This window comes from Typopeltis vanoorti, chromosome 12 (genome assembly GCF_054136105.1).
Source record: "Typopeltis vanoorti isolate ZY-2024b chromosome 12, IOZ_Tvanoo_1.0, whole genome shotgun sequence".
NCBI classification, from domain to species: Eukaryota; Metazoa; Arthropoda; class Arachnida; order Uropygi; family Thelyphonidae; genus Typopeltis; species Typopeltis vanoorti.
The window spans coordinates 130,118,502-130,145,169 of NC_143560.1; the positions used below are offsets into that span (position 1 = coordinate 130,118,502).

General features: G+C 34.8%; 1 protein-coding gene across 4 annotated transcripts in view; it reads left to right on the forward strand.

Moving 5' to 3' along the window:
- Nucleotides 1-26,668, forward strand: part of LOC150101225 (asparagine synthetase domain-containing protein 1) — a 311,734-nt gene that overhangs the window by 143,659 nt on the left and 141,407 nt on the right. For all 4 annotated transcript variants that reach the window (XR_016549180.1, XM_090402011.1, XM_090402013.1 and 1 more), the window contains exon 6: nucleotides 9,815-10,407. Coding sequence is in view for 3 of the 4 variants with exons in the window: in XM_090402011.1 (XP_090258137.1) it covers nucleotides 9,815-10,407 (593 nt within the window). In the remaining variant the exon portion in view is untranslated. The remainder of the gene's footprint in view (nucleotides 1-9,814; nucleotides 10,408-26,668) is intronic.

A 26,668-nucleotide genomic window follows, 5' to 3' on the forward strand; every position in this document is an offset into this window, starting at 1 on the left:
AAATATTGACCAATATGTGTCAGTTTCCAGTAAACAGCGAGACTGCCAGAAGGAAGACGTGTGACAAGTGTATCTAGAAACGGAAGTGTGTTCTGTTTTTCAATCTCAGTTGTGAACTGCATGCATTTTGTGTTGTTTGTTTAGGTGGCTAAGGAAAGTGTCTAGTGTCTGGCGGCCATGGGGCCAGATTGCGAAAACATACTCAACATATCTAAGCTGCACTTTGGGTTTTAAAGGAGAGGAATGTAGAGTATGTTGCCCAAAATGTTCCATATAAAAAGGGGGGGGGGGATAATGGCAAGCCCATGGCTGTGCCTTCTTTTTGTAGGTAGAAAGCAATTTGCCATACAAAATAACAGAACGTAATACATGTGCAAAGAGCGCCGTGATATCTGGAGGGAATTTGTTCTGTAAAAGAAATATCGTGTCATTGATTGTGAACTGCATGCATTTGGTGTTGTTTGTTTAGATGGACAGAGAGTGCAGGGATGTCAAATTTATTGGTCAGTTTTGATGTTTTCCCCTCTTTACGACTGTAACCAGTCTTGAAGGATTATGCCTGCATTGTACATCTTATCAAATAGCTTTCTTTTTCTTCAAGTATCCTCCCCTAGAAGGAGGTTGGCAACCATGCCAAGAAACTTTTTTCTTTCTTTTGCTGCTCTGGAACATTTATGGTAATTCAAGCCAGTTCAGTCCTTAATGTATTCAAACTACATTCTCCTGGGTGTACCTCTCCATCTTTTTCCATCCAGTTTTGCTTCTAATATTAATTTCTGAATGATTCTTGTTTAGTTAGATGTCCAAAATATTTAAGTTTTCATTCTTGAATTATTTTCATTAATGTTCTTTTCATTTTTGCTTTCTTTAAAACATCTTCGTTTTTCAGTTTCTCTGTCCATGATATTTTCAACATTCTTCTGATGGTCCATATTTTGAAAGCGGCTAATTTTTTCTCTGCTTCTTTATTTAGAGTTCAAGTTTCACTGTTGTAGAGAAGGCTTGACCAGATATATCATTTTATTAATCTTTTTCTGGTATCTATATTAATGTCTGGATGTTAGAACAGTTTTCATATCTATAAAGGCTTTTCTTGCTATCTCTATTCTTCTTTTTATTTCTTTAAGGGAATTTCCTCTGACTGTAAACATTTGTCCCAAATATATAAAAGACTGAACCTGTTCAATTTTCTTTTTGTTATGAGTTATGTTTAGTTTCTTATTTATTAGTTCTTTTGATATAATCATGCACTCTGTTTTGTTTAAGTTAATAATTAATTCCATGTCTAAGATTCTGTTGTAAATTTCTGTGACTAAGTTTTGAAGATCATCTTCAGATTCAGCTATAAGGACTGCATACCTGAAGTTGTTGAAATTCCTACCTCTGACTTTTACACCCTTTGGTTCTGAAATATTTTTAAAAACTTGCTCACTATATATATTGTACAGTAAGAGTGATAAGACATCCTTGTCTTACTCCTTTTTTGATTTCAAAGTTGTCAGAATATGCATTTTTATATCTTCTTGAGGCCATTTGATTCCAGTATATATTTGTAATTATATGTAGATCTTTTCCTTTTAACCCGTTATTCTGTAGGATATGTATTCATTTCTTGTGACCGATTGAATCAAATGCTTTGGTGTAATCAATAAAACAAAGATATATGCTTTTCTAGTTATCAAGGCTTCTTTTGCATAATGTTTTCAAATTGAAAATTCCTTCTTTTGTACCTTTGTCTTTTTCAAAAACCTGATTGAGTGTCTTCTATTTCTACTGACAAAGTGCCTTTTATTCTTTCTAGAATTATTCTCAGTAGTAATTTTATAACATGGCTTGTTAAACTTATTAGTCTATATTCTGAACATTCAAACGTTCTTGGAATTTTGGGAATAGTGACAAATATGGATTTCCTTAGATCATCAGGGATGTATCCTGTATCATAGATGTTATTAAAAATAACCTTCAGGTCATTAAGTGTGTTTTCATTTACTTTCTTTATTAAAAAACAAAATGCAAGTCCACAGTAATAACTTTAATTAATAAATAAGGTAGATATTTCATACTAAAAATAATAGTACATCTTCAGTGTTACAAACAAATAGGAATAGAATACAAGTAACGAATATTCAGTGGATCACCTATTAAAATACAATGTTGTCGCGAGCTAGGAAATGAAAGAAATTAATAAATAATAACTATTTAAGATAATTAGTTTTTTAATGATTACATAAAATAAAAGTCTCCCAGATCTTCGAGAGAGAGAGAGAGGCAATCATTTCGATTTAAATTCGGTTAGGTAAAAAAGCTTCACAACTTTCTTTAAAGAGGCGTTCATATTTGAACCTGCATCTATGAAGTAGAATAGCTTTATCCCACTGGATATTATGGGTAGTGATAATACTGTGTTGTGCTAGACCAGACTTCTGAGGTTTGTTGTAACCAATATAATATTGATGTTCTTTAATTCTTTTTTCCACAGAACGGCCAGTTTGTCCAAAATAAGAAACATCGCATTCACAAGGAATTTTTTAAACGCCAGCCAAAGACAGAGATGACAGTTTATCTTTTGCAGAAGGCAATAAGGAAGAAATTTTGTTGATAGGAATATAAGTGGGAATCAATTGGTACTTTTTTAAAATTCTACCTATAGGTTCTGAAATTCCTGGAATGTAGGGTTTGGAACTCTGCGAACTGTTGAAGAAACCTTAGGTATTGGAACATAAGATTCAATTATCTGTTGGATTTGATTAGGGTGGTAATTATTAGACACCATTAACTTTTTAATGATGGAAAGTTCTTGTTGTAAGATTTCTGGAGAAGAGTAAACTTTATGTGCCCTATTAATTAGAGATTTAAGAATGCCAAATTTTTGAGATGTATGGTGAGCAGACATTTTATGAATGTATCTGCCAGTAAATGTGAGCTTTCGAAAGACGCTTGTAGATAAGGTACCAGAAGAAGTTCGAGTAAGTAGGATGTCCAAAAATGATAAAGTACCAGAATTTTCCTTTTCCATGGTCAATTGGATACGAGAATGAAGGCTATTTATCTGTTGTAGAAAGGTGGAAAGCTCATCTTCAGTATGTGACCAAATGGCAAAAACATCATTGACATAACAATACCAAAGAGATGGTTGAGGGTGAATGGTTGAAAACATAGTCTCTTCGAATTGTTTCAAAAAATAGTTAGCCAAAGGTGGAGACAAAGGACTACCCATGGCAGTACCTTCAGCTTGTTTATAGAACTTGTTTTTCCAACTAAAATAACCTGAGACCAAAGTATCCAGTCTTTTAGAAGACACATCTACCTACAAAGAGATCATGCATAATCCTACAAATTCACAGATTAAACAATTAAATAAATTACTTGATGAGGTCATCAGTTGTGACCCAAATTATGTGGATAAATTACGCACCTACTTTGGAAGATCTCCTCGTCTATATGGTCTCCTGAAAATCCATAAAGAAGGCTATCCAATACGACCAATCGTGAATTGCATTGATTCTCATACTTACCAAATTACAAAAGTCTTGTCTCGTTCTTTAAGTGCTCTCACTGGACATTCAAGATCCTACTTAAAAAATTCAACAGATTTCCTGGAAAAAATCAAGAATTTAAAAATCAAAGAGTCTGAGTTGTTAGTCAGTTTTGACATTGTATCTCTGTTTACCAATATCCCATTAGTCGACACAGTCAATTTATTATATGAAGATTACCCTCCAGATATTGCAAACATTTTCGAATTTGTTATCCATTCAGGTTATTTTAGTTGGAAAAACAAGTTCTACAAACAAGTTGAAGGTACTGCCATGGGTAGTCCTTTGTCTCCACCTTTGGCTAACTATTTTTTGAAACAATTCGAAGAGACTATGTTTTCATCCATTCACCCTCAACCATCTCTTTGGTATTGTTATGTCAATGATGTTTTTGCCATTTGGTCACATACTGAAGATGAGCTTTCCACCTTTCTACAACAGATAAATAGCCTTCATCCTCATATCCAATTGACCATGGAAAAGGAAAATTCTGGTACTTTATCGTTTTTGGACATCCTGCTTACTCGAACTTCTTCTGGTACCTTATCTACAAGCGTCTTTCGAAAGCTCACATTTACTGGCAGATACATTCATAAAATGTCTGCTCACCATACATCTCAAAAATTTGGCATTCTTAAATCTCTAATTAATAGGGCACATAAAGTTTACTCTTCTCCAGAAATCTTACAACAAGAACTTTCCATCATTAAAAAGTTAATGGTGTCTAATAATTACCACCCTAATCAAATCCAACAGATAATTGAATCTTATGTTCCAATACCTAAGGTTTCTTCAACAGTTCACAGAGTTCCAATCCCCTACATTCCAGGAATTTCAGAACCTATAGGTAGAATTTTAAAAAAGTACCAATTGATTCCCACTTATATTCCTATCAACAAAATTTCTTCCTTATTGCCTTCTACAAAAGATAAACTGTCATCTCTGTCTTTGGCTGGCGTTTAAAAAATTCCCTGTGAATGCGATGTTTCTTATTTTGGACAAACTGGCCGTTCTGTGGAAAAAAGAATTAAAGAACATCAATATTATATTGATTGCAACAAACCTCAGAAGTCTGGTCTAGCACAACACAGTATTATCACTACCCATAATATCCAGTGGGATAAAGCTATTCTACTTTATAGATGCAGGTTCAAATATGAACGCCTCTTTAAAGAAAGTTGTGAAGCTTTTTTACACTGACCGAATTTAAATCGAAATGATGGCCTCTCTCTCTCTCGAAGATCTGGGAGACTTTTATTTTATGTAATCATTAAAAACTAATTATCTTAAATAGTTATTATTTATTAATTTCTTTCATTTCCTAACTCGCGACAACATTGTATTTTAATAGGTGATCCATCGAATATTCGTTACTTGTATTCTATTCCTATCTATAATAAATTTAGTTTAATCCTTTATCCAAGTGTATGCAAACAAAGTTTGCGCCTGAAAGTATCTTCAGGACTGAGGTAAGGTGGTACAACACCGGACGACTCCTTGCAAAGGTGGAGCAAACTACCAACACTTCTATCTCAGTATCTCCCATAATGCAAAACACATCTCCTTGTGGATATGAAGATACTTTCAGGCGCAAACTTTGTTTGCACACACTTGGATAAAGGATTAAACTAAATTTATTATAGTCTGACCAAGTGAAAAATAAACTTTCACCATCTATTCGTATCTGTTTGTAACACTGAAGATGTACTATTATTTTTAGTATGAAATATCTACCTTATTTATTAATTAAAGTGATTACTGTGGACTTATGTGTTATTTTTTAATAATTATACTATGGCACAGGTCCCTCTAAAAATAAGAATTTACTTTCTTTAACAATTCGATGGGGATCTGATCAGGGTCTGGTGGTTTACCTATCTTCATTTGACTTATATTCAATTTCTTCATATGTAATTTGTTCACCATCCATATTTTGTATATCTGGTGTGTCTGTGCGATTAGAGTCAAACAGTTCTTTTCCATATTCTTTCCATCTTTTTATGATATCTTGTCCCTAGTAGCATTTTTCCATTTTGATCTTTTATACAAGAATTATAGTTGCGATTTTTTTGTTTTATTTGTCAGAGCTTGATTAACTTATGCATTTCGTTACTATTGTGTTTCTTGTCCATTTCCTCCAATTCTTTACATTTTTTATTTAGCCACTTGTCTTTAGCCTTCCTGCATTCATTTTTTATAATTTTACTGAGTATTCTATACTGTTGTGTACTTTTCTTTTTTCATCTTTCATTCATAAGTTCTAGTAGTGATTCAGTCATCCAGGATTTTTTCTTATTGTATTTAATTTTTCGAATAACTTAGTTAGCTGTCTTATATTTCAAATAGCTTTACTAATATAGTAATGTTCTCACCTTCTAATAACTTTTCTATTTCTGCTGGTATTCTATCAGAGCCTAAGGCTTTACCATTTTTAGCTGAGTTCAGTGCACATTCCACTTATCTTAGAATGCATGGACCTTCCATCTGTTCATAAGTATTTTCTGGGTTCTGTCTGGTATCGGTAAAGAATTCCTCTACATATTTCACCCATTCTTGTATTTTGTCATCTTTTTTGGATATTATTTCTCCCTTTTTGTTTTGAAGGATACATAGTTGTTTTTTCTTAAATATACCTGAGGTCTCTTTCAGTTTTTTGTGTAGATTAAAACTGTCATGCTTTTCCTGTAAAATTTCTATTTCTTTACATTTTTCATTCATCCAGATTTCTTTTGCTTCTTTGATTTTGCATTTAATACTTTTCTGAACCTCTCTATATTTTGTTAGACTATGATTTTTATGTGATTTGTGCAGATCCATGAGAGAAAAAATTTCTTCAGTTATCCAGTCTTTCTTTTTTTACTGCTCTATCATGACACAGGGTATTGGTACATTTCTCTTTGAAGACAGAATTTTTATCCCACGATTCATCAACCCTCATGACGTCATCATTCTTGATAAATGCTATCTCTTGATTCAGATCTTGACTCAGTTTGTTTCTTATCTCTGGATTTTTGAACTTTCTAGGATCAAACCTTTTTTGTTGATGTTTCTTAAGTATAGCTTTCAGTCTAAGTTTTAACTCTGTCACCAGTAGATATGATCAGAAACAATATTCACACTAGGATAGCTTTTTGTACTCTTTATGGAACTTCGAAATTGTTGATTAATACTAATATTAATAGCAAGTAATCAGTTTGGTTTCTGACTATATTTGCATTATTATCCTGTGATGATCGCCAAGTATATAGCCTTTGGGATGGTAACTATCATAAAATTCTTTGATCTCGATATCACTCTTGTCAGCAGTGTGTGTGTGTGGGGGGGGGGGACATAGACCTGTATAAGAAAAACAACAAAACACAGATCAGAGTGTACCTTTGAAACAGCATAGTTATAGAGTGTAATTTGGTTGATGTATTTCATTCTCCATGGTTGGCCCAATGATTAACCAGAAGCATCAACTGTACTCTATCTTCTTATTACTCATCACATTAAGTGAATCAGCTTTTTCCCATCCTTATTAAAAATCTTAGTCATTCTCAGAAATTACATCAAACACAGTTAACTTTTTTTTACTTAACCATTATTTGTTCGCATTAACTAGCTTATCAGTGGTTTCAACTTATGAGATTGCTATTTAGAAAAAAAAAGACTTTAAAATGTGAGGAGTAGTTTCCCTATTAGTTGCTGTTTCTTTTTTGTTGTAATGCTCCACATTGCATACATTGAATGTATTTCTGACTAGGTAAAGGTGTGAAAAATTACTGGATATAACAAAATTCTAAATATATCATAGAGCCTCCGCAGCTCATTCGGTATAGATGAACCTTTGGTCAGAAAGACCTGGGTTTGATTCCCATCCATGATGTGAGGAACCTTTATCTGGTCTCTTTCAGCTAAAGGTGAGTTAGCCCCTCCCATATAGAGGTAGAAGGTTTTTTGTCCCTCAGAACAGACAAACTGGTCCTGTGTATACACACACACACACATGGATCTACAGTCTTTCCCCTGCACTTGGTTTTTCGGGTCCCTGTGCAGTATTAGTTTCAGTGTTGTATAATAGATAGATCCATAATTGCAAACTTTCAATATGAAGTTGCCACCTAAGAAGAAATATATCATATGTGTGAATGTCACACGTCACTATTAATAAAGGCGGGTAGCAGTATGCCGTACCCTCCCAAAAAAAAAGCACCATCACACATAGTTTATAAAGCAGTAAACTGGAGATAACTCCAGTTAGAAGAATACCAAACTAATATTTTAATAATAAAATAATCTTTTAATTTTATTATCAAAAAACTAATTATTTTTGTGTAAATAAACAGAAATAATTAGTTTATTAAAAGATACCATTTTTCTTACATAAGACTTCTTCAGCTGTAAGAAAAGAAAACCAACAGTAAAAGATTAGTAAGGTATCCTATTGATTTATAGAATTCTAATAATTAATAAGCTAATTATTTCTACATAACTTCAGTTTACAGCCTTATAAACTGTCATCTGTTCATCCATATACTGGCAAAGTTTACATGCAATTTTATATATAATATATATGTATATTTATGTAAATACCAGAAAAAACCTGTAAATCTATACTGTGGGTACCATTCGTTCACTAATCTGGGAGTCATGTTGTAAGAGTGAAACTACTACCACTTAGAAGAGGCCTGAAAGCTTGGTACTTTTTTTTAAGATACTTTGGGTTTTTAATAAACAAGATAGTGGTGGTCTCACACCCGGTAACAAAAAATCATCAGCCACGTAAATGCAAATAGTCATATTTGAACCTGCAGCTGAAGGCTGTAATTAAGTGTGATACATTGTATCACACTTAATTTTGTTTTTTTTAATTTCGTTACTTCTCGCTAAGTATAGTAAAGGTAATCTTACCAGGATATAGCTTTATCACATCATAAGGGGATCGAACAATAATTTTAAAGTCCTTGCTGACTTTTACTTTGTAGTGACACAAATTTAAAAGAATCTTCCATTTCCGCGACTGATTTATAGACTCGGGAGAATATAACCTTTATGCACTTGGTTTAAGTTATCCACCTATTTCTTCTTTTTCTTATACATATTAACCTATTTCTAGCACTATTTCACTCTTAGGCGTTAGGAAGTTTTGATAAAAATCCAACTCAGAAAAAGGTAAGTTAAATTGCCAAGCGATTCTCGGTCCTTTAAATTCCGTTTTTGGCACGTCAAAATTCCCCTCCAGTCTCCAGCTACTGTTCTCTATACTCCCCTATTTGATTCTCTCTTTACTTTCGTTTTTGTATCCACTAATTTTTTCCCACCAATAACTGGTTCTCACCGGTTAGGCTCACATCAAACTTGTTTTTCCCTTTGTTATATAGTAGTTCACACTCCAACATGTGCTAGGAGAAATTTGCATGTTTTCTCACAACCAATCAAATGATATCACAAAGAATCTTCCGGATGTATTAAAATTACATATACAGTTTCTAATATTATTATTAAAAGAATAAAGCAAATAAAATAAATTACACTTTAATATAGAGGCTTTTCATGTCTATAATATATTTAAAAATTACATAAATAAAATTAACTAACAAAACTAAAAAAGGAATTCATGAATAACATTTTATAAGCAAGAGACTGACATTTATTATTAACATTAATAAATTTAAATAAATCCTGCTTATGATATGGTAGGTCTTGTTAACTATGAATGAATTATTATTAATTAGAAATATCTTCATTCACAATTTAACAATAATATATATGTATATTTATGTAAATACCATCCAAAAAAACCTGTAAATCTCTACTGTGGGTACCATTAATTCACTAATCTGGGAGTCATGGTGTAAGAGTGAAACCACTACCACTTACAATAGGCGTGAAAGCTTGGTACTTTTTTTAAGATACTTTGGGTTTTTAATAAACAAGATAGTGGTGGTCTCACACCAGGTAACAAAAAATCATCAGCCACATAAATGCAAATAGTCATATTTGAACCTGCAGCTGAAGGCTGTAATTAAGTGTGATACATTGTATTGTAATTGAATATGGTTTTAGGAATAACTGAGAAAAAATAAGTTATCAATAAGTAGATTGGTATTTTAAAAGATCTAAATTTCTACTATTCCTTGCAGAATATTTGATTATAGAGAATCATGTCAAGAAATTATATCGAATATGTGTTTCTTCTTTTTTTTTAAATATCAATCCCACTTATAAAATGTTGGGATTGGTTATAATTATATAATATGTTTTATTATTCTTATTGTTTTTTAATATAATTTCAGTGGGAAGAAGTCCCTGCTGGTGGTATCTTTTGCTTAGATTTGATGAAAAGTCAAGCTACAGGCATGTGGTTTATAATGAAATTTTCCTGGACAACACCATCTGGACAAAATGTAAATGATCAGTTCGGTCATTGCTCTTATGTAAAGTATCATCGAATGATTTTGGAACATCACATTTTGCCATATTCTCTCCCATCCATAAACATTCCATTAAATAGACAACTACCAGTATTAAACAATTTTGAATGTGAAAGCTACTCCTTGAGTACTGTTGAAAATTCAGAACAGTTGTCTTCTGGTATAAGCACATCAATATGGACTCACATGGAAACAACATTTAGGAAAGACATAAAGCCTTTAGTAGATAGGTTTTTAGATATTTTACAACAATCAGTGAGTTGCAGAATAAATAATCAGCCATTTTTATGTAAGAACTGTATAAAAATATATGCTAATAAAAAGAGAAGTGGTATGTGTTCTAAATCAGAAAATACACTGCACGTTTATCAAAATAAAAAATGCAGTCATTCTTCAGTAGCCATAATGTTTTCAGGTGGCTTGGATTCAATGGTGATAGCAGCCCTTGTGAATAGGTAAACATATATTTAGATTTCCATCCCTGAAATCAAATATTTATTTGTATTTTGTTTTTATATGTTTTACTTGGTCTACAGTATTTTTATACTAACTTGCTATTTGTCAAAGGATAGTTTGAGCTTAAACAGAATCACCATAGGAAAATAGGTGGCAGAAATACAGTAATCTCAACAGCCACTGTCAAAAGTTTGGGGAGGTTTGCCTTAGACATGCATTTCAAAACCACAGTTGAACCACCATTTAAATACTTGCAAGCATCTGTGGGTCACACCTGAATTGTTTTCACTGGGATTTTTTCTCTAATATCAGGAGATTATGACATTGAGGATAGCAAATGAATAAATCTCACCCAAATTCTTAATATCTTTACTTACAGACATTTTTATATATATATATATATATATATTTTTTTTTTTTCATCATGAGTTTCAACTAATGAATGCACTGTGAACCTTATAAATGTGTGTTTTATTTGATTGCATAGCTCTTATTTCTGTCTACTAAAGTTTTCCTAATTGCATCAATCCATTTCTTGTTCTTCACTGAGTGTTTTCTTTGAATTTCCTGATATGTGCACTCAAAGGGTGTTTAGGCTACTTTAACACTACTACGTGATCAACTTTATATTATTATTAATCTTCTATCAACAGTTTTTCTTCCAAATTAGTCTATTACTTGTCAGTACTCCAATATTATCATATCTAACATTTGTTCTTTTAAGGCACTTCTGACTGGATCAGTCTATCTAGACCTTGGTCTTCCTCTGGGTCTCTTCCTTCCCATCTTGGCATCAAATACCTGTTTTGCTAACCTTTCCTCACCCATTCTATTGAAGTGGCCATACAACCTTAGATTAGCTCTTCTCACACATTCTTGAATGCTGACAATAAATTCATAGATTCACCATCTTTGATCAAGTGCCTTATTTCTAACCTAACTCTCAGTTCCATAACTTAAAACTAAGTTGAACACTGTCTTGTGTACTATGAGTTTGGTAGTTTTGCTAATTTCTGTCTTTATTTCGTATAAATTTATGAAATGGGCTCCTCACCATACCAGCTTTGCTTATTCTGTTGTCTATTTCCAAATTTAATTTGCTCTCTTCGCTGAAAATTGTGCCTAAATAGAGGAAACATTTTACTCTATATGTTCTCCATCTATTTTATTCTATATGTTCTCCACTGAGAATGCAGTTGAAGTTTTCTATGTTCCTGTCTATTTTCACTTTTGATCTTTTTATTGCTGATTTCATGTCAAATTTGTTATAGTTGTTATGCACTGTTTAGTTAGAGAACACTTGAGACTTACACAGGCTGTGATTAGGAGACCACATCATCTGCATAAAGCAAAGGGCTAAGTTTGATATCTCTGATTCTAATGTCAGGGTTAATGCCCTTTCTATCATAATATGATCCATATAGATGATGAATAAGAGTTGTGATAATGTGCATCCTTGTCGATTTTATATCAAACTATCTTCCTCTATTTCTTTCAGTTCTAACTGCTGATGTACAATGTAAAAATAGACTATCAATTGCTCTGTGTAATGTTCCATTTATTCCATATAAGTGTAGTGTTTCAAAAAGCTTTTCCCTGGGCACCTTGTTATATGCCTTTTCTAGATCTATAAAACACAAGTACAGATCTGTGTCATACTCCCATGATATCTCAACTATTTGTCATTAAGTGAAAATCTGATCTTGACAACTTCTGTTTGGCCTAAACCTGGATTGTTCTTCTCCAAGTTTCTTTTCTACAATTTTTCTTGACCTCTTTTTAAGTGTGCTTTCATAAATCTTTCCTGGAACATTTAGTAGAGAAATTCCTCTATAATTCTTGCATTTGGCTTTATTCGTATTTTTTATAGATGGGAACTATAAGAGCTCTACTCGAATCATCTGGAATTTGACCTTCTCACCAGGCTCTTTGTATTATGCAGTATAGCCACTGCAAACTTTATACCTCTATATTTAAGCATTTCTTTTCGAATATCATCTACTCCAGCTGCCTTTCCATGTTCCAAGTTTTTGATGGACTTTTCTATCCAAAATATTGATACTCTTGTATATTCTCCGTTTGCATTCCTCTTACACATATTCTACTACTGTTCTATCAATGTTTCTTCAATTAACAGTCTTTCAAAGTAATTACTCCAGACATCTAGGATATCCTTATCTTCAGTTTTCATGTCTCCTTTATCATATTTGATTTCTTTTTCAGTACTATTTCCTCCATTTCTCAGCTTTTCTTCAATAGTCTTCAGAACATTTTTGCTTCCTTCCTGATATTTATTTGCTATATTCTCACCAGTCTTCCCATGATTTTGTTTAGCTACTTTTACACATAGCTTAGCTCTCTTATTTTTCTCTATATTCTTTTTTCGAACGTCTGCTGAATTGTTTGCCAGGAACTTTCGGTATGCTTTTTTTCTTTTCCAGAACTATTTCTTTTACATCTTGTGTCCAGCATGGGGGTCTTATTTTTATATTCTTGCAGAGAACTGCTCCCTGCCTCCCTAGCTTAATCAATAAATGTTTTCTTTAGAGTTTGCCACTGAGACTCCACAATTTGGTTGTTGCTTTTAAACTCTCATTTTATATATATATATAAATGCTTGTGTAGTTATGTCTACAGTTTACCTATAAAAGGTGCTCAACTTTAGTTATTTTAAAAACTTTCTTACACACTGTTCTTTTTAATGTCATATTCACTTTTATCTTACCACTAAAGTGATGGTTACTTCCAGTTTCAAATCCTCTGTATATTGTTGTGTACTGAATCAACATGAAGTTATCACTATCTATCATTAATGACATCGTGAATGAGGCTTTTCTTATTTCTTGTGTCTTCTGTACACATGAACATCTTTATGTTGTAACATGGTGTTAGCAATGACTAGTCCATATCCTGAACAGAAATCCAGCAAATAGATACTTACTGTTATTATTAGCTTTACTCTCTTTTCCATTTCCTAAACCAATCCTATATACTTGGAGAGATTAATTTTCTACTCTGCTGTTTAGAAGACTATAGACAGAAATAAGTGACATTGTCCATTTCCCCATTTGTAAGTTTTCCCACATAACTCTACTTGAAACTCATTTCCAATTAAGAAGTTTATTCTCATGTTTGGTGTTGAATGTTATTGCTACTCCTTCTTTTCCTTGATTTCCTAAATATAACTTCTTACATATTATTTAATAAGATATCACCTGTTTTTGTCTTCATTTCTCAGTTATGCCAATTATGTTCATGTGGTATTTTGAGTCCTGCAAGTTTAGTTTCCTTTCTATTAATACACCTTATATTGATGGTTCCTTCTTCAGTTCTTCTGATGAAAAGTTATTCTTCTTCTTCTAGATGTTGAGTTTGTTTCAAAAGCTGACTTTTCACTGTTCACTGTGTGTGTTTGTGGTTTAAGCCAATAGAGAGTACAGTTTGGTGAGCTAATCCCAAATTTCCAGCCTATCCTCATTTGTTCAGTACCCAGTAGATACTTACTAATGCCTTGCTTCACATGAAAGTGAGTGGACATTAGATCAGAAGCACCAGTCATTTCTCCACATTCCTTAAAGGTGGCGCAGAAGTCTCATCCCAGTTATTTTGCTTTGATCCTTAAGTGACCCTTGCTTCATACGCTTGTTTCCTAAGTTTTCATCTCTCATTCTTAGTGATCATACTGAACTTATTATGTTAGATTAGCTCCTGTTACACCTTGTTATATATTAATAATGTCAAGTTCATTTTTAATATATTTATTTTTAATATGGTTCTGCCATTGATGCATCTAGTCACTATCCTCATTGTCCTCAGAACTCACATCTATGGTTTTCAGTTTCTGGTCAGCTGTGATATTTGTAATTCAGTTTTCAGGTCTATAATAAAAATATTTCTGAAAACACACAGATGCAAGAAATTTAATAATACTTTATTAGTACAGGTATTTTGATTATCTGAGCAATATTTTCTGAGTAATAAATACAAAATGTTATATTCAGGCAATGACAATCAAGGAAAAGAAGGAGTAGCCATAGTATTCAACACAAAATACGAGGCTAATCTTCTTGAATGGCAGTCAGTCTCAAGTAGAGTAATGTGGGCAAATATGAGAATGGGGAACTGGACAATGAGACTTATTTGTGCCTATGGTCCCACAGAAGGTTCTACTAAGGTAGAAGTGGAGGAATTTTTTGAGGCTTTAGAAAAAGCAACTGACACAATGAAAAAGGAAAAGTTGATCCTTGTTGGGGATCTAAATAGTAGAGTAGGAAATGATTGTGAGACATACAAAAATATTTTGGGAAAATTTGGAGAAAAGAGCAAAACTAATAATAATGGCAAATATCTGTTGGATTTCTGCTCAGGACATGGACTGGTTATTACTAACACCATGTTCCAACATAAAAATGTGCACAAATTCACATGGAGAGAAGAGGCTAGGAATAAGAAAAGTCTCATTGACTATGTTATTGTTGATAGTGATGTTTTCTCCCTGGTGCAGGACACCAGAGTGTACAGAGGATTTGAAATTGGAAGTGATCACTATTTAGTCTTGAGCAGGATAAAATTGAATTTCATATCGAAAAGAATAACATGTAAGAAAGTTTTAAAGCGAATAAAAGTTGAGCAGCTCTCAGATGTGAACTGTAGACTAAAATACAGAAATATTATTGAAAAGAAAATGAAAGAGTATGAGAACAGGAATCAAACCTTGGAGATTCAGTGGCAAACTCTGAAGGAAACATTGATTGATTCTGCCAGAGAGGCATGTGGTGAGGTTGTGTGCAAGGATAGAAAAATCAGAACTCCCTGGTGGACACAGGAAGTTAAAGAGGCAGTGAAGGAAAAGAAGAAAGCATATCAAAAGTTCCTGGCAAATAAGTCAGCTTTTACTCTTACAGAATACAGAGACAAATGTAAGAAAGCTAAACAGTGTGTAAAACTAGCTAAACAAAAGTCATGGGAGGACTTTGGCAAGAATATAGAAAATAAATATCAAGAAGGTGGCAAAATATTCTGGAGGTTGTTGAAGAAGCTTAGGAATGGAGGAAAGAGTGCCGTAAAAGGAATTAGAGATGATAAAGGTGTAATGAAAACAGGAGAAAAAGATATCCTTGAAGTATGGAGTAATTACTTTGAAAAACTGCTAAATGAAACAAGCAGTGATGACAGCACAGTGATAAAAAACACTGACCAGGCATGCAGTGAGGAATACATATCCATACTTGAAGTAGAAAAAGCCATCAAAGGCTTGAAATGTGGAAAGGCAGCAGGAGTAGATGATATTCAACCAGAAATGCTGAAGTATGGTGGTATAAGAGTCTTACAGTGGCTGCACTGCATAGTTCAGAAAGCCTGGACAGAGGGACGAATTCCCAATGATTGGAGTAGAGCTCTCATAGTACCCATATATAAAAAGGGAAATAAAACTGAATGTGAGAATTACAGAGGTATTTCCCTACTTAGTGTTCCTGGCAAGATCTATGCAAGTATACTTGAGAAACGGTTGAGAAGAATTGTGGAAGAAAAGCTTGGTGAAGAACAAGCTGGATTCAGGCCAAATAGAGGCTGTCAGGATCAGATCTTCACTTTACGACAAATAGTCGAGAAAGCATGGGAATATAACAAAGATCTGTATTTAAGTTTTGTCGATTTGGAAAAGGCATATGACAAGGTGCCAAGAGAGAAGCTATTCAATACGCTGCAGTTATATGGTGTCAATGGGGCATTATATCAAGCAATACTTAGTCTTTATTTGAGTTGTGAGTCAGCAGTTAGAATTGAAGGAAGTACAGGAAGATGGTTTAATGTTAAATCTGGTGTGAGACAAGGATGTACATTATCCACTCTGTTATTCATTATCTATATGGATCACATTATGAAGGAATGTGGTATTAAACCTGATGTCAAAATTGGAGATGTTACTGTCAGCTCTTTGCTTTATGCGGATGATGTTATACTTCTAAATAAATCCGCTACAAGTCTGCAAGATTCTCTGACTAAATTGAATAGCTGTTGTAATAGATATGGTATGAAGGTCAGCAATAAAAAGACAAAGATAATGAAAATAGGCAGAATCATTGAAAATGTCAACTGTGTTGTGAATAGAGAACCTGTGGAACAAGTAAAAGATTTCAGCTACTTAGGCACAATTTTTACTGAAGATGGTAAACTAAATATAGAAATAGACAACAGAATCAGCAAAGCTGGTATCGTGGGAAGTCAATTGAATAAATTCATATGGAATAAGAAAGAAATTAGTCGGAACACTAAATTAGCTGTATACAAGACTGTGTTCAAACCAATTTTAACTTATGGATCTGAGAGCTGGGTCAGAAGTAAAACACTTGACCAAAGACTAGAGACCGCAGATATGAGAGTCCTGAGAAGGATTGGAGGCGTGAACAGATGGCATCAATGGCAATATCATATTAAAAATGAGGATATTAGGAAAGAACTTGACGTTGTCAGCATCCAGGAATGCGTTAGCAGAGCTAATCTCAGATGGTATGGTCACTTAAATAGAATGGGAGAGGAAAGATTAGCAAAACAAGTGTTCTCTGCCAGGTTGGCAGGAAAACGACCCAGAGGAAGACCAAGATATAGGTGGATTGATACGGTACAAAGTGCCTTAGACGATAGAAATATAAGATCTGATAATGTTGGAGTCTTGACAAGTAACAGACTGATTTGGAGGAAAATTGTAGATAGGAAGTTAGTAATGATGTAATTTTTTCATATAGTACTGTCATATCCTGTACACCCCTTGAGGGTACATGGCAGGAATTTGATGATGATGATGATGATGATGAGGTATTTTGATTTGAAACTAATACATCATCAGTGAACAAGAAATTCAAAAGATGATCCATGCATTAGAACAACACCATACAACAGTTGGTATGGTATGTGTTTGTATCTAGGATTATTATTCAACAATAATAAAAATGACACTCTCTCTCTCTCCCAAATTTTTACTAAGGAAAGACAGTCATTTGGATTTATGTTGAAAAGTATAATAGCACTTTAGAACTCTCTTTGAACAATTCTCTCAAACTAAAATAACAGCAGGTCCTGCACCAAAGGATACTTTGCATCATGTCCACTCCACATGGTGCCAGACCTGATTATTATTAAAATTTATATGGGAACTCCATAGATTCTCAAGACTCATTGCAGAAGACCTGCTCTATCAACACAATACCTATCATACATCTTAAATCTATTCACTGTTGGTGCACTCACAACCACCTCTGGCAATCCATTCTACCGATTCACCACTCTCCAAGAAAAGAACTTAGTCTGTACACCCTTACTAACTATACTCTTGGATAGCTTCCAAGTGTGACCTCCTTGTTTTCACTCTACTCCCCATGTATTGAGAAATTTCTTCTCCGTCAATCTTGTAGTATCCCTTTAGTAAATTATAAGTTTCTATCACATCCCCTTTCCTCTGCCTGTCAGCTAAACTCTGCAACCCACACATACACCTTTAGTCTGTCTTCATAGTGAACATTCCACAAACCTGGTTATTCATCTCTGAATCCTCTACACTACCTCCCGATCCTCCAGGAAATGCAGATGACCAAATCTGTGCACAGTAGGCAACATGTGACCAAATCCCTAAGCTATTTTGCCAACTCTTGCAAAAGTCCTCTGAATTTGAAATCTCTGTTCACAATCCCCCCCCCCCCTCAGATCCCTAGCTTCATTAATTTTCTGTAAACTAGTACTATCAATATGATAACAAGTGTGTAAACTTTCCATCCCAAAGTGCATTACCTTACCTTTTACAACATTGAATTGACAACCGTTGTCATTTGCCCACACTGCCAATTTATTTAAATCATCCTCTAAGATATCTACATCAGCTTTATCAACTATTGCCCTCCCTAGTTTTTCATGATTGGCAAACAACTGAATATTCCCTTTCAAATCTTCTCCTAATATACAAATTAAAAAGTAGTGGTACCAGTACCGAGCCCTGGGGCACTCCATTAGTCACCCTCATTCACCTTGATTTCACTCCACTGTACACCACCTTCTGGTATCTGTCTGTGTATCAGCTATTCCTCCTATCCATGCCACCAGTTTCACATCCATTCTCATTTGCTCCAACTTATGTAATAGTTTTTCATGTGGTATTCTGTCAGATGCCTTCGTAAAGTCCAACAGTATCATGGTATAGCCTTTATCCAGTTCTGCTGTCACATTATAAAATGTGAATGAATGTGTATTCCTGCATAACCAACTTTACCAATACTTTAACCACCACTCCAGAGATACTAATTGGTCTGTAATTTGCTACTTCTATCTTTAGCCACCTTTATGTAATGGAACTATCTTACCCTCTTTCCACTCTCTTGGAACCTTGCCAGAGTAGTTGAGACTTAGATTAAACTACTTTGTCAGAGGCACTGTCTGTTCACTTGCACATTTTCATAGCACATGAGCAGACATACCATCCATGCTTGCTGCTCTGTATTTACATTAATATTTTTTTAATATATACTGATGACCTCCAGTTCATCTACCTCAGGGGTGGCCAACCTATGGCGCATTGCATGATTAGAAGTGGTGCACTTAGCCCCAGAGAATAATTTAAAAACATTTGTATATGATTTATATATATATAAACACACAATTAAACTACCACTGAATTCTAGAGTGCACACTTATTATACCTGTTTGATCTTGAAGCAACAGGCACCGGCAAATGCTGACATGCGTCACCAGTTACTCAATCAGTTTACAGCTGACTCTCGTGTCATAACGTTCGATGGACTTCTGATTCGATGTGAGTGAACAATTCTGTGTTTTCGAACTTGTATGTTTTTATTAACAGTTCTTTAAGTTTAAGATAATATTTCTGTTTTCATGAAGGCTTAATATAGTTCTGTAAATTTAAAAATACATTTTTTCATTTTGAATGCATGCATCAAGTTCTTGCCTGCTCCCCTAATTTGGTGATTACTGAAGTCTGCAATTATTCTTTGTATTTTTATGTGTGTGTTTTTATGTTTTTTTATACAATATCTTTCCTTTTTATTTACGTATAGTAGATTTATTCCTAAAATTTAACTGATCATCAGCAAAGCTTTCGTAATGAGTATGGGTTGTGTATGTGTGATTGCCAGCTGATCGACTGCTTTATGGCAGGAAGCAATCTCGTATTTCATTGGACATAATATATTACGAGAGAGAGACGAAAACGCTCTATGAAAAAATATATATATATATATATATGATTTTTAAACTTATAGAACTGTATTAGGCCTTCATGAAAACAGGATTCTTATCTTAAACTTGTAGAACTGTTTTTGAATATTCATAATGTTTAAAACGATAAAATAATTTAAATAAATTATTTAATAATGAGCTTTACTTTTTGAAATTTTTTTTACAGTCAGTTACCCATTACTTTGCAAAAGAAAATGAGCAGAAGAAAAGCAGAAGGTGATAGCAAGTGCCAGTTTAATGAACTGTGGGAAAATGAGTTCTTATTTATTGCGGGTCCTTCAGGAAAACCGTTGTGCTTTGTTTGTGAAAGCATTCTCTCAGATAATAGAAGACATGATCTTAACAGACACTATAGAAAACATCAAGCTGAATTAGAAGAAAACTGAAGTTAGTTCCTGAGTCTGAGTTGTGGAAAGAATATGTGGTTAAGAAAAAGGAAGAAATAAAAAAGAAGCAAAATATATTTGTGAAACGAAGTTGTGAAAGTGTGGCAATGCTGGAGGCGTCTTATGAAATTGCCTTTGTATTGGCTAAAAAACACAAGCCTTTCTCTGATGGCGAGGAAGTTGTTAAGCCCTGTCTCGAAAAATTTGCAAAATGTCTTGGTGATAAGAATGTTGAACGAAAAGTAAACCAAATTGCTCTGTCCAAGCAAACAATTACAAGACGCATCGAAGAACTTTCCCATGATGTTACTGAGCAATTGAAAGACCATGTTTGTGCTTGTTCTTTCTTTTCTTTAGCCTTGGACGAATCCGCTGACATATGTGATGTAGCCCAATTAAGCATTTTTATAAGAAGAATTGATGGTAATTTAACATCTTTGAAGAACTTATCGGTCTTGAGTCACTTCATGGAAAAACCAGAGGGTCAGACATATTTGACAAAGTAAAGTCATGTCTAGAAAACCAACAACTAGATTCTAGTAAGCTCATCAGTGTTTGCACTGATGGAGCACCGTCAATGGTAGGTAGAGTTTCTGGGACTGTAACTTTACTTGAAAGGTTTTTAGGTCTTTCTCTACTAAAGTCACTGTATTATACATGAAGAATCTTTGTGTGGAAAAACTCTAAATTTGAAGCATGTTATGATACCAGTTGTAAAGTGCGTGAATAAAATTAGAGCAAGAGCGTTAAACAGAAGAGAATTCAGAGAATGTTGTGAACTGCTAGATGTGGAATATGGTGATCTCATCCCTCATTGTGAGGTGTGCTGGCTTTCTAAAGGACAAATTCTGAGTAAATTTTGGAAGCTGAAAGAAAGTGTTCGTAATTATCTGGAAGAGCAGGATGAGCTGCATGAGGAAAAAGCCCTGTAGTGTGATGAGAAATGGCTATTTGATTTAGCATTTTTAGTTGATGTTACCAGCAACCTCAATGATATAAATATGAAACTGCAGGGCAAAAACAAATTGTTTCCTAGCTTAGTAAATGACATCAGTGCATTCAAAATGAAATTAAAACTGTTCATCTACCAGTTAGAAAACGGGGATTTAAGTCAATTTCCACATTTAGAAGAACATAGTGAATCTGTTGAAGATAATGGCAACTTTACAGAATATACTGAGAAACTCAGATTATTGCAAGAGTTCTTTAACAGTCGTTTTAGCGATTTTGCCAAAGAAGATGACTGCATACTTGCATTTATAAATCCCTTTTCACTTACTGAACAAAAAATCTTGACAATGCCTAGTAACACACAAATGGAACTTATTGACCTCAAAACCAATTCTTTATTGAAAATGAAATTTAATGAACTTCCATCACTCCCAGATACTTCAGATATAATTAATTTCTGGCTATCGTTGCCCTGTGAACATTTTCCAGAACTGAGAAAATTTGCTCAGAGTTATATCTGTCGTTTTGGAACTACATACAGATGCGAAAGCATTTTCATCAATGAAAAAGGATTAAGAACAAACTGCGGTCATGACTGACTGATTCAAATTTGAAAAACTGTTTCATGCTTTCTGTAACTGATTTAACTCCAAACATTACAAGCTTAGCAAAAGCAAAGCAATTTCAAAAGTCTCAATAAAATAATTAATGTTTATCTTGTCTATATGAAATCCTTTTATTTAAAACTGCTAAAAGTGTCTATATTACCATATATATAATAAATCATTTTATGCATAGCTGTTAAATATATCCATATTACCATATTTTAAAAGGGCTGAAAAGTGGTATAAGTTTGTATGGCGCATCTTAACTAAAAAATGAAAACATTGACACATGAACTATAAAAGGTTGGCCACCCCTGATCTACCTCAATGCTCACCTCAGTAACTGCTAAGTCACCACCCGGATGATATACCCTTGCAAAGTGATCTAGTAACTGAACTATTTCTTCTGCTTTTGTCACTTTTCTACCATCAGCACTAAGTGAAATTATCTTTCTGTAATCATTCTATCTCTTACTTGCTGCATAGCAAAAAAAACTCTTTTGGATTTACTTTGGCCCGCTTAGCTAATTTTCTCTTGAAATCTGATTTAGCCTTTCTTACCATACTAGTTACCTTGTTGCTTATGCATTATACTCTTCATGGACATGCTGATCACCATTTCTTATATTCCTTTCACAATGCTTTTTTGCAGCTCCTGTTTTATATCGCTAGTCATCCACTTACTCCCTACTCGGTTTATCCTCCTTACGCTTGGCATGCACTCTGATACTGCCTTGCTCAAACAATCTATGTAGTTTTTTTTATGCTATGGCACTGCCTCAATGAAATTTCTGCATGTTGAGAAACCTCCGACAAAACTGCATGGTCATTTTCCTTGATCGAAGGGAGAGTTGCTGCTGCAGTTATTGATAGATTTTCTGATGCTATTACCAGATCCAGCACACTCAAACCCTGGTCCCTTCCATCACATGGTGTTTCAGGTTGTTAGTCCTTAGTAAGTGTATAAATTTTATTTCCATTTTGTCATGCCCTCTTTCCTCCTTCAAATCTATGTCACCAACTATGGTGACATAGATTTGGTGTCGAGGCTAGCTGGTGAAGAGATGTACTATCGGAGAGCTCCTGAAAGATTTGTGATTTTTGTTGATTTATTAAATATTTTGTTAGATTTAATTGTGTAATTTTAGTATATTATTGTAGTTTTATTAGTGTAGTTAGTGTGCTAAAGTGTTTTATAACATAATCTATGTCGGGAAGTCGCCACTAGAGGGATTCGTAGTGTGTAGTGAAAGCTCCTGATAAGATAAGCGTTATTTTCAGTTATTGTTGATAAATTTACTTTCATATTGCGTAGTTTTGTTTGCCTTGCGTATCTTAGTGCGTCTGTTTGTGTGTTTTTGGTGTTTATAATTTATAATTTGATAAAATATGTTATCAAATTATAGGAAGGAAAATGGCGGCCAGTAATGATAGTTTGCCATCTTCTTTCAAGAATGGTAATGTAAAGGAGATGATTCAGTGTACTATCTGCGAAATGTACACTTCGCAGAGTGCGGTCAGAGTGTGGTTAGATGATAATAAAGGGGTGAATGTGTGTAGAAAATGTAGGGAGAATGAGGAATTGAAGTGTATTTCGGATCGTGAGTGTGATATTTTTGTCAAACTTCAGAATGAAGAAAATAGGGATATGACAAGAAACGGCGAGGTTGTACCAGAGAATTGAGAGAGTGTGAATGATAGTATTAATGGTTTTACAGAGAATAAAAAAGATGAGATAGATGCAATGAGCGAGATCGTGTTGTTGAATGGTGCGATACAAAGGGCAAAACAGCAGCTAGAGCGTATGAGCAAAAGTCGACTGATTGAACCATAAAAAGAATGACAGGAAAAATAGGCGTATGAGTGTGAACATGAACAAAATGAAGGATAGAGTGCTGTATGGAGACTTTTTAGTAAGAGGTGTGTTAGTAGAGGATTTGACAAAATCGTACCAACCTGGTGAGATCATAAAGGATGTAACTGAGTCTATTAGAGAGCAAAAGGAAAGGGTGAAAGAAATGATTGTTGTGGCAGGTACGAATGATTTGAAAGGAGATAAAATGGAAACGATAGAAGACCTGAATGAATTGCTTGAGGTAGCAAAAGAAACGAGTGAGAGAGTTAGAATGATTAGTCTTTTGCCACGGTATGACAGTGAAATGTTTAAAAGGAGGGCCATAATTGCGAATGACTTTATGCGTGGGTTATGTATGACGAGTGGTGTGGAATTTGTGGATGTGTGGAGTGAGTTTGATGGGCGAAAGGATCTATATAAGATGGATGGCTTACATTTGAATGGTTACGGTGTAAGGAGACCTGAGAAAGTGTTGTTGAATGTAGTGGATGTGCAAATTCAGGGAAACTAGATTTATTAAGGCGGGAGGGTAGATATACAGTCCTTAGGGAGGCAGTTGAATATATGAATGAATATAATATGCCCGAGTGAATAAGGACAACAAATCAGAGTGGGATAGTTAATATAAGGCATCAAGGTAGGGTTGGGGCTAATGGGGGTCTTAAATTCATGTACACTAATGCTAGGAGTATTAGGAACAAGAAGGAAGAGATTTTGGCCATGGTTGGCACTTCCAGACCACAGGTTGTTGGTATTAGTGAATCATGGCTGACTGTAGATGATATAGCTAGTGGGATTGAATGTGATGGATATAGTGTGTTCAGGAATGACAAGGAGAATAAAATGGGGGGAGGAGTAATGTTGATGATAGCTGATGAGCTACAGCCAAGGAGAATAGAAGTTGAATTGCAGGATAGAGAAAAGAGCACATTTGAGGCCATTTGGTGTGAGATTGTGGCTAGCAGAACTAAATATACAATTGGGTGCTGCTATAGACCAGGTGATGGAAAAGATGGTGGTGACAGTATGCACAAGCAAATAGAAGAAATGAGTGGAAGGAGGGTAATTATTATGGGAGATTTCAACTATGGTCGCATTGATTGGAGTGAGGAGAGGACACACGGGAGGAAGGAATTGGATTTTATGTGGTTATTAAGGGATAACTATCTGCAACAGCATGTAATGGAAAATACTAGGGGTCAGAGAGTGCTTGACTAGTAATTACATCTGAGGATTTGGTTGTAACAAATATGACCACATTGCCACCAATTGGTGAGAGTGATCATAGGGTCTTGACTTGGGAGGTGGCTAAAGGTGTGGAATTATCGGGCTGGTAAGTATGACAGGCTTAGGAGTTTGATTAGTTCAGTGCCATGGCATGTACAACTGCAAGGGCTAGAAGTTGATAGTGCATGGGAGGTAGTTAAGAAGTGTTTGCATGAAGCAATGGCTGACTGTATACCTAGAGTCCGAATAATAAATCAAGTAGGGGTTGAATGGATGAATAACACCATTAAGCTTGAGCTGCAAAAAAAGAAACAACTTTGGAGGGAATTTAAGGAGAAAGGTGACCGGCAAGCACATGAACGGTATAAAGCGCACGCCAGAAGGGTAACGAGTGTGGTAAGAAAAGCAAAAAAGGATTACGAAAGAACATTGGCCATGCAGGCTAAACAGAATCCATAACAGTTTTTTAGATATGTAGCAAGTAAAAGGAAAAATGTACATGGTAGAATGATTTTAAAGAATGCCGATGGTAGGGAGGTAACCGAATCAGCTGATATAGTTGAAGCACTTTGCAAGAATATATCTTCCAGGTGGTGACATTGCAGAAATGAATGAACCAATAGATTATACGTGAATTGTGGTAAATGAAGTGGAGGTGAGTAGTCTATTGCAAAACCTCAAGGTCAATACATCTGTGGGATTGGATGGTATACCAGCTCATGTCATACGTGAAGCGGCTAAAGAATTGTCAGTATCCTTGACCATTTTGTTTAATTTGAGTCTCGGGCCTGGGTTAGTTCCGAGGGGGTGGAAAGAGGGGAAAATAGATCGACTGCATAAAGGAGGCTCCAAGACTGCTGTTGTAAATTACCGACCGATTAGCATATCAGGAATCTGTCAAGGTCTTAGAGAAATTAGTCAAGAAAAGAATACAGGATTGGATAGATAAAAATGGGATATTTTATGTGGGACAATATGGTTTTGTGAAGGGTAGATCATGCCGTAAGTTGCTCACGTTTTATAACACAGTGACGGCTGAACTGGATTGGGGTAATGGGTTTACAGTGATACTACTTGACCTTGCCAAGGCCTTTGACAGGATACCACATGGAACACTAATCAGTAAACTGGAGGAGATGGGGATAGATATAGGGATGGTGAGATAGATAGGAGGGTGGTTGAAGGAGAGATACCAGAGAGTGGTTTATTCAGGAGTGGAGTCTAAAAGACAGCTTGTGACTAGTGGTGTGTTGCAGGGTTCTGTTCTTTGACCACTACTTTTCAATTTGTTCATTAATGATATAGGAAAGAATCTGAGAGGAAGTGTTCACTTGTTTGCTGATGATGCAAAGTTGGGTAGAGCAATTGTGAGTGCACAGGATGTCAAACTTTTACAGGATGATTTGGATAGTTTGGAGGGACTGGGCTAGGAAAAATGGATGTCAATTTAATGTGGCAAAGTGTAAGGTTATGCACTTTGGAGTGAAAAGAATAGCAGCAGTATATCGCATTGGTGGAACCGTACTCCAGTAGATTGATGAGACCAGGGATTTGGGAGTGTTGGTGGATAGGGAATTGAAGTTTAGGGGGCACATTGCAAAAGTGACTAAATCAGCTCATCAAATCACTTGGCTTCTGAAAAATACTTTAACATGCAGAGACAAGCAAGTTGTTGTTCCTCTGTATCGAGCCTTGATAAGACCCATCTGGAATACTGTGCCCAGTTATTGGCACCAGGGTTTCTTCGTGATGGGGAGGAAGTGGAGCGGATCCAGAGACGAGTGACCAAGATGATATCAGGTCTGTGGAATGAACCTTATGAGAATAGGTTGAAGATTTGTGGGTTGCAGAGATTGGACAATATGCGAAGGAGGGGTGATATGATTGAGACATTCAAATTATTGAAGGCTTTCTATAAGATTGATCAAGAAGATATATTTGAAAATATGACTGGTGGTGGGAGGACTAGGGGCCATGCATGGAAGCTGGGTAA